The sequence below is a fragment of the Panicum virgatum genome, chromosome 3N (assembly GCF_016808335.1).
Source record: "Panicum virgatum strain AP13 chromosome 3N, P.virgatum_v5, whole genome shotgun sequence".
NCBI lineage: Eukaryota > Viridiplantae > Streptophyta > Magnoliopsida > Poales > Poaceae > Panicum > Panicum virgatum.
In genome coordinates this window covers 44181230-44191033 of record NC_053147.1, presented here as the reverse complement: position 1 = coordinate 44191033, position 9804 = coordinate 44181230, and the positions used below count along the sequence as shown (strand labels likewise).

The window sequence follows — 9804 nt, the reverse complement described above, 5'->3', positions numbered from 1 at the left end:
AAAAAAAGGATAAAGGATGTCATTATCTAGGTCCTGCGTGCTACACTCTTAGTAAGGAAGAGAAGCAAAGTATGTTCGACTGTTTGAACAGTATCAAGGTGCCATCAGGCTACTCTTCGAATATAAAGAGGCTACTGAACTTGAAAGAGAAGAAATTCGCACACGTAAAGTCCCATGACTGTCACGTGTTGATGACGCAATTGATTCCAATTGCACCTAGAGGTATTCTACCAGCTAATGTTCGAGCAACAATCATAAAGCTATGCGCATTTCTCAACACAATTTCTCAGAAGGCAATCGATCCATCGAGTTTAAGCAGGCTACAAGAGGATGTTGTCCAAAGTTTAGTCAGTCTTGAAATGATATTTCCTCCATCATTCTTCAATATTATGACGCATCTTCTAGTTCACCTGGTCAAAGAGATTGGTATTCTCGGTCCTGCTTTCCTTCATAATATGTTCCCTTTTGAACGATACTTTGCAGTACTAAAAAAATACGTTCGTAATCGGGCTCGTCCAGAAGGAAGCATTGCAAAGGGTTACGTCACAGAGGAGGTCATTGAATTTTGTGTTGACTATGTGGAAGAACTCTGCCCAATTGGGATTCCAGTATCACGTTATGAGTGGCGGCTGATTGGAAAGGGCACACTTGGAAGAAAATCAGTAAATGCCACAGATCATGCCACGTTGAGCAAAGCACATCTAACAGTTCTGCAACAATCAGCATTGGTGGCTCCATACATGGAGGAGCACATGCAAATTGTGCGAAGTATATACCCTTTGAAGTCTGAGACATGGATTACAAAACATCATAACGATACATTCGCCACCTGATTGCAGAAGGAAGTCATGGCCAACGATCAAATTCATGAGCAGCTAGCTTGGCTGGCCAGGGGTCCAGCAAATTCAATCCTGATGTACCAAGGATATGAAATTAATGGTTACACATTTTATACAAGAGGCCAAGATAACAAGAGCACCAATCAAAATAGTGGTGTCCGTATAGATGCCACCGACTCTAGTGGCCAAACAAACTCATATTTTGGTTACATTGAAGAGATCTGGGAACTCGACTATGGGCCGTTGAAGATACCTCTATTTCGTTGTCAATGGGTTAAACTCACAGGAAAAGGTGTCAATATCGACGAGTACGGAATGACAACGGTAGACCTCAAAGAGCTTGGCTATCGAGACGAACCATTCGTCCTAGCTAAAGATGTCACTCAAGTTTTCTATGTGTAGGACATGTCTAGCAAAACGAGAAAGGACAAGTCCAGGAATAAATCAAGTTTTGTAGGTGCCGGAGATGAGGCAAAGCGCCATATTGTTCTGGCAGGAAAAAGAAAAATTATGGGAGTCGACGATGTCACAGATGAAGAAGAATACAATAAGGTTGAAGATATGACTCCGTTCGCAGTGGAGGTTGACACAAGTATTCTTTTAGCCGAAGAGGAGGCTCCGTACGCACGTCATGATCATAATGAAGGGACGATTGTAAAGCGAACCATCATTAATATTCCCTTAGTTGAATGATTATGTCTTGTAATATTTTCTGTGAACATTATTAGATTTCTTATGCAATTAATTGATTTACTTGGACAATTAAATAATTTATTATGCAATTATTTGATTTATTATGATTTATTATGCAATTAAAATGATTAGTTATGCACCTAAATGATTTATCATGTAGTAATTAGAAATATTGTGAATTTAAATGATTTGTTATGTAATTATTTGATTTAATATGCATCTTATTATGTAGTAATTAAAATTATCGTGCATTTAAATGATGTAGTAATATTTTCTTAGCCAAATGATTATATCTTGTAATATTTTTCGTGAATATTATCAAATTTATTCGGCAATTAAATGATTTACTAGCCATATATCAGATTTATTATTCAATTAACTAATTTATTAGATGATTAAATGATTAATCAGATGATTAATATAATTATTGGGTAATTAATAGATTTACAAGAGAAAAACAAATGGGAAAAGAAAAGAGAACCTTTGGTACCGGTTGGAAATTACAACCGGTACCTTAGGGTCCAATTTGGGATTTTGGAAGAAAAAAAAAGTGGGCCGTCCAGCGGGGGAGTCGAACCGTGTCAGCGGAGTTTTCATTTCCCGCCCGTTGCCATTGAGATACTAAGGAGATTCGTCCTCCTGGGTCAAAGAATTTATAAAATTAAAGTTTTCAAAGCCTTAGGTACCGGTTTTATGAAACCACCTGGTACCTTAGGGTTTTCATTTCCCGCCTTTGGAGGCCTAAGGAACCGGGTACACGAAAACCGGTACCTTAGTATTTACAATCGTACCGGGTGGAAATTACAACCGGTACCTTAGGGAAGCTTAGGTACTGGTTTTACTTTTCACCCGGTACCTTAGGCTCTCCCTATATATCGAAGGACGCGCCGGTTCTTCTTCATTCTTGCCTTCACTGCGCGCCGCTCCCAGCTCGGCCACCCTCTCCGACGATCGTCCGCCTCGCCGCCGCCGCCCCGTCCCGCCTCCCTGCGCGCCCGCTGCCCCAGCAGGCCTCTCTGTGCGCCGCCGCCTCCCATTGGCCCGGCCCGCGCCGTCCTCGGTGGCCGCGCCTCCTCCTCTGTGCCTGCGCCGCCGCCCTGTCCCGCCTCCCACGCCGACGCCACCGCCCAACGCCGACACCAGCGGCCCCGGCCGCCGCCGCCCTCCATCGCCACGCCGTCGTCCCACGCGCGGCGCCCGGCCGGCCTCACTGCAGCAAGCGCCGCCCCCCCCCCCCCCACCCCTCCTCTGCGTATGGATTTTTTTTTCTTAATTGTTTTATTTATTTACGTATTCTGTATAATTACTTTGTATAATTATAGTATAATTAGTTTATGTATAATTAGTTTGTATAATTATTGTATAATTAGTTTGTATAATTAGTTTGTATAATTAGTTTATGTATAATTAGATAGAATTTAGTTTGTATTATATATGTATATATAATAATTAGTTTGTGTATAATTAGTTTGTATAATTAGTTTGTATAATTAGATAGAATTTAGTTTGTATTATATATGTATATATAATAATTAGTTTATGTATAATTATTGTATAATTAGTTTGTATAATTAGATAGAATGTATAATACTATAGAGATATGTATTGCACTGTATAATGTAATGACGACAATGAGTAATGACGACGACGAGTAACGACGCCGAGTAATGACGAGTAACGAAGACGAGTAATAACGAGTAACGACGACGAGTAACGACGAGTAACGATGACGAGTAATTTCGTATTCGCTCTCTAACTCATACATTCGCCATCCCTCGACCCTCAACCCCGTTCCTCGACCCGGTTCCACGACACACACACACACTCTCTCTCTCTCTGACTAATACACTCTAACACACACATACACTCACACTAACACACACAGACACACACACACACACTCACTCACTAACTCTCTCTCTTTCTCTGTCCCTCTAACATACACACACACTCTCTCTCAAACACGCATATTCGTTCAAAGAATTGAATTCTCCTGCTTCATTTAAGGATGGACACATACTCTAACACATTTTTACGGTTTCAGTTAAGGATGGGCCCCTTCGGTGATGAGCAGGCTGCCGGGCAATACATGTTGGACGCAATAAACGAAGATACGAGGGCTAACACCACCCAGCCAATCGCTGAAGAAGATGCTCGGACAGCTGATTCGTTCCTGAATATGTCTGGAGATGCCGATGAAGAAGATGATGACTTTGCGCCGCCACCCAATCAACAACATGTTCTAGTACGAATCTTAAAACTATATGCATGGTGACTTCGGTAGATTAGTTTTGCGATTAACATATCTTTTCTGTAATTTAGTCGACCTCCGCATCGACTTCGTTGAGCCAATCAAAAGGGAGACGCCGGCCAACCAAGAAAATGGAGGGAAGATAGGTCGTCACAGAAGTGGACGCAGAGGGCTGTCCAAGTGCTCCAGAGGCTGCTAGCACAAAATTTGTCAACCAATGTGGGGTTATTGTTCGGGCAAGAATTCCGATCACCACAAGACTATGGAAAACGTGCAAACCCGAAGAACAGCAACACGCCGTTCCTGCACATCAGAAGGAAATGCTATGGGCAGAACTCAAGGATATGTTCACTCTTCCTGAAGGAGTTGACCAAGAACTGGTGAAAAAATGTGCCTTGAAAAAGATGGCCCTTGCCTTTGCAACTTTCAAGAAGAAGTTGTACACCAATTACATCAAGAAGGATAAGGAGCCGAACTGGGACGATCTTCCTCAGGTTAAACCATACTGGGAGGAGTTCAAACAATACAAACTATCAGAGGAAGCCCAAGAAAAATCTGAACAGGCCAAGGTGAATGCAGCAAATAAGAAGTACAGCCACCACCTTGGGGCTGCCGGGTACAAGAAGTCATTTAAAAAATGGCAGAAGATGGAGCAGGACCTTATGGATAGAGGCATCAGGCCGACGACTTGGGATTGGCCGGATAGATCCAAGTGGTGGTTATTTGCTAATGGCGTGACACTAAACCAGTTGGATGGAAGTTTGGTCGTGCCCGAGCATATGCAAGAAGTGTCCCGCGATCTAGTCGCTGCAATAGATGAGACTCAACAAGGAACATTCCATCCTCAAAGGGAGAATGATGAGCTGACAAGGGCATTAAAGAATCCGGAACACCCTGGACGAGCCCGCGGCATCGGCGTGGTCCCATGGAAAGTTGCTTGGGCCGGAGATCCCTCTTACAAGACTCACCGAAAGAGCAGAGCCAAACAGGAAGAGAAACTTCGTGCCATAGAAGAAAAGATGAACAAGAAGGTTGCGTCCTTGGAATCTCAGATGGACGCCAGGGTCAATGAGGCGGTGCAGCTAGCTCTGAGCCAAAGGGGCACTGCTGGGTCGCACCCGGATGTTGTGATAAGCCCGGCCTCTTAGCGACGCAGCAGCTGTGCATCCACAGCGGCGCCCGACGTACAAGCGGAAAAGCAACCCCAGATTGAGCCAACGGCGGTAGATGACCAGAGGTATCCAGTGGATGATGTCACCATGCCGACACCGTGCGAGCTTCATGTGCGAGCAAGAAATATATCCATTCATGTCGCATACGGGTCAGCCCTGCCCCTGAATCCTTCTACTACAATTCATGGAAGGCCGATACCCCCTGGCTACACCTCCGTCACAGTCGAGCAGATAGTTGGAAACAATGACGATCTTGAGCTCGACTTCGTTGGAGGGGATGGAGAGAAGACATTGGGAGACGCACTGCACGGGGTCGTTCTATGGCGCAAGTCCGACATCAAACTTACTGAAAGACAAACGGCTCCCGGGCAGACTGATCGCTCGTCTCCGCGGCCTACCTCACCGCCGTCCCCACTGCCACCTCCTTCACCACCGTCTCCGCCGGCGCAAAGGGCCACGAGTACTCCAACTCCTCCTGCACCAGAAAAGGGAAAGAAAAAGACACCATCCCTCCCAGCGGCTGGACCCTCAAAGAAGAAGCAGAAAACGGTCGAAAGACAATTAACCTACGAGAAAACCGCTGAGGAGTTGGAAGAGGAGACTGCTCGATATATAAAAGAACAATTGAAGCCTAAAGTCCCCCTGGGTGCCAGGGTTGCCACTCCTACACCCGACGGACGTACAACTCCAGGCGGACCTACAGGCCGCAATATTTCTTTCTGAAACTAGATTAACGCTAGAGGAGGCAATGGGGCATGTGGAGGCAAAAATCCCTATCGCTCGCACTAAAACTCCATTCCATCATGGAAAACCTTTTGTCACTGAGGAAGAGGAGAAAAATCTAGGTACGCAGATGTTCAATTTGCATAGATGGTACCTGCGAATGGCGAAAGACGAAGGGAAAATGTTTGGAGTCAAGTATCGTGACCATGATTTCATCCGCGGGGAGGACGACTTCTGGGTGTACTTCCAAAATTTATATGAAATTTACCATCGACAAGCCCTCGACGCCTCTATCATCACTATTTGGGTTTTGTAAGTATCACTTACCTCTACATTAATACTTTTTGTTAACAAGAACATAATTATATGTGTGCATTATAAAATTTCTATTGCATCGTTTAGACAGGAGATCCAAAGAAGCCGAAAACATGGATGGCACCATCAGATCGGCTTCATGTCTCCTTTGCTAGTCAACCAGAAATTGATCAACGAAAGTTACAAGGAAACGTGCGAAAACATGTACGATTCGTTGACTAGGCAAAGTTACAAATCCTATATATTCATACCATACAACTTTGGGTAAGCCTTGATCGACTCAAACCTCTGTTATATTACTAAATAAATACTAAGTTGTCTAATATATTTATGTATATATCATATCTATATCTGCAGTTATCATTGGATTTTACTCATACTTTCCGTAGAGACCGGCAATCTTATAGTCTTTGACTCAATGAGAAATCCAAAGTCCGCAATCCAACATATCCTAGACCCCTTGAACAGGTAAGTTCAGTTTGCACAATTAAATCCTTTTTCTGTTAATAACAATTCCTTAATATCAAACTTAACTTTGGGCGCAGAGTTTGGAAAAAATTTGTGAAAAATAACAAAGGACGTGGTCAATGGAGGCCCGAACTGAACGTTAACATGGATTATCCGGTATGTTCATTCATAAAGATTTGTCTAGTTAAGTATATAATCCCAAATTGTTCTAAATTGAGTAATTTATTTGTTTCTCCTTAAGTGTGCGAGACAACAACAAGGAACTGATTGGTGCGGGTACTACGTATGCGACTACTTGCACATCATGACTCCATGCGGGAAGACTACTGATGAAGAAATGAGAGTACGTCCAAACCGTTGACTAGTATATTTTCATAATTGTACTAACACACATGATGTTAATCCTTTTTTTTCTAAATAATAGATGTCTCAAATGGGTGATGAATGTTACTCTACTGATCGGATCAACGCCGTGTGCGAGCAGCTCGCCGGATTCATTTTGAACGAGATCTTGGATCCTAGAGGCGAGTTCTACCACGACGGTCACATCGATAGAAGATTTCCATCGACCTCCTGAGGGGACTAGTAGTTGGAATAACATGACTTGTACATTTGTAAATATTTTTAAAGATTATGCCTTGATGTTTGTAAATTTGTAAATATATTAGTTCATCTAATTAGCTTAATTATATGTTCGTATTTCACTTTTATTTAGTTTCAAATATTCTCTGAAAACGAACACGAACGACCAATGAACGTATAGTATTGTAGAGTTTGAGTGCGTTTAGCAAATATAAAAGAATAAACAGTAATAAATATAACAAACAAACCTGGATTTGGAAAAAAAGGGAAAAGGTAATTGGTACCGGTTGGAAATACCAACCGGTACCAAAGGGGCTGCCACCTTACGTCAGCGTGGCAGCCTCTTTGGTACTGGCTGGTCTTTCCAACCGGTACCAATGGAGGCCTAAGGCACCGGTTGAGAAACCCGGTGTCTTAAGGCGAGGCCATTGGTCGCGGTTGCGGGGCACCGGTTGGGAAACCGGTGCCTTAGGCCCTTCTTAGCCGGTGCCCAAGGCCCGTTTTCTAGTAGTGATGTGAGCACAACCACAACCAAACTTGCCGGTACTCAAAAGAATAACACCCTTTGATTTTGCTGTATTTTCATGTGGCTATGCATGCACAAACCTGCAGGTCGTCCATGTGTAGTTGATGCCGGTGACGCTAGCGTGGAGAGCCCGCTGCACCTCCGGCCGGTTGTAGTACACCGTGGAGTGCCTTTCGGTGCACGGGTCATAAGAACCCCTCATCCAGGGCTGCACGTACGTGTGTGCACACCCCAGAAAACTGATCAGCATACAGCAGACGACACCAGCAGAAAGGGAAAACAAAGCTGCAACAAAAGCGTACGTTGCAAACTTTGCTAGTGAAAACCTCCAACTAATTAACTTGTCCCATGTCCAAAGGGCGTTTCGATAGCAAAAGCAGCGTTGCTTGCTTTACACGAGAAAACGACGCAGAGAACGAATGAGAATTCAGATCGACAAGCAGGGAGGATATAGCTAGATAGCTATCCTAACATACTCACATAACGGCCCTTGAGCCTCCGGTTCTTCATTGCCGCTGTCGATGGCGACGCCTGGTTGCATGTGGGCGTGCAGAGGCTGTAGGGGTCGATGCGGCCCTGCTCCGCCGCCGCCGCGTTGAACGCGGCGTCGCACGGCGGGGACGTGTGCTCGATGCTGCCGTGCACGCATGTGGCCTCCAGCTGCCGGTACGTGGCGTCGGAGATGAGCCCGTGGTTCCACCACGACTCGAACGTGCCCACCTGGTCGTGGTAGTCGTCCGTCACTGCGTTCCCGACCTGGTGGGGTTTCAAAAGTTTGAGGTCACACTACGATGACTTTATTTCTGGTACAAAATCATTGTCACGATGGATCAATGAATAATGCACCATATATATGTCATTACCATGAAGCCTTTGAAGTTTATGAGTGGTTTCTTATTGATGACGCCTTTGTTGTGCCGGTACACCAGCTGGGACAGCTCGGGAACGTAGTGCCCTGCAGATCGATTTTACACAACGTTTCCATGTTATATATTGCAGTGAAATTTATTAGTAGAGGTCCAGCAAATAAACTGAACAGAATAGCAAAAATCAAAGTATATGTATGTTACCTGCGTAACTCTCCCCGGCAATGTAGAAATCGCGGTACTTGTACTCTGGGAACCTCTCCAACCATTTCACCAGAAAGGTGTACGAATCATGCGCTGCGTGCAAAAGATTTGCAGAACGTCAAAGCCATGGAACAAACTGCTAGTAGGATAGAACAAGGGACGTGAAACTGATGAACCTGTTCTCCTGTCGCCGGAGTTGTAGAGATCGGAGGTGGTGTTGGTGTAGGAGAACCCCACGCCGGCCGGCGAGTCCAAGAACAGGATGTTCGCCGCTGCAGTCGCTCACAGTTCAACCAACATCATCATCTACCCGACTACTGACAACGCTGGTGCAGCACGTAAGGGCGTACCTCTGTTCCACCCGAACTTGTTGAGGAAGAGCGTCGCGCCGTCCGGCCGGATGCGGAACGCGCCGAGCTCCGCCGACGCGCCGTACGCCACCGACGAGCATCCTGGCCCGCCGTTCAGCCACAGTACCAGCGGCGCAGGTTGGGCCTCCGCAGGCACTTCCTGGAGCCAATAGAACAGTGCTCGGCCAGCGTGCTCGTCGACGGTGACGTACCCAGAGTACATCGGGAAGTCCACGGCCAGCTGGCCGGGCAGCCGGCCGATGCGGTCTGCTTGATGCCCGGTGTCAGTGGCCGCCACCGTTGGCCGGAGCAGGCATGCCCATGCCACAAGCACAGACACGAGGACTGGGGCTAGATGGAAGAGACCGGCCATGCTGCCGGTTCTTGGATTACAAATTACCTCTTCTTCAGCCAGTTTGATCATGAATTAAAAAAAATACTGTATTACAATTCGTTCGATGCTTTAGCACTGGGTGCGGAAGAACAGTGAGTATAAATAGAGGAGTTGATGTCACTGTTTGGTTTAGCCTGCACCCTTTTCCTCAGGATATCTTCCTTCTCAAAATTTCAGTTCGCTGGATGAATCTGATTACGACAAGAAAATGCTGAGCAAGATTGTGGAATTATCCAACTCCATACGGATCAAGATGGCGACATTATCAGGACAGTTACAGGCCGGATAGTCGGAGCAAGGGGCCAACCATTGTCTAGTGTACTTTCCCTAAAATTGTGTCAAAGAAATTAATAAGTACTTGCCTAAAAAGACAGCCACAGAAACCTCAAAGAGGACTTTGTCAAAATCTGATTTCAATAAT

General features: G+C 45.3%; 1 protein-coding gene across 1 annotated transcript; it reads right to left on the bottom strand.

Annotated features, from left to right (window-relative positions):
* Positions 1–7905: 7905 nt before the first annotated feature.
* On the bottom strand, positions 7906–9433 carry LOC120665977 (serine carboxypeptidase 2-like). Its single transcript, XM_039945738.1, has 5 exons — positions 8990–9433; positions 8816–8911; positions 8640–8732; positions 8433–8524; positions 7906–8325 (listed from the first exon to the last, which is right to left on the bottom strand). The coding sequence occupies exons 1-5, from the start codon at positions 9411–9413 to the stop codon at positions 8032–8034; spliced, it is 999 nt and encodes a 332-aa protein (XP_039801672.1). The 5' UTR covers positions 9414–9433; the 3' UTR covers positions 7906–8031.
* Between the last annotated feature and the right edge of the window lie 371 nt (positions 9434–9804).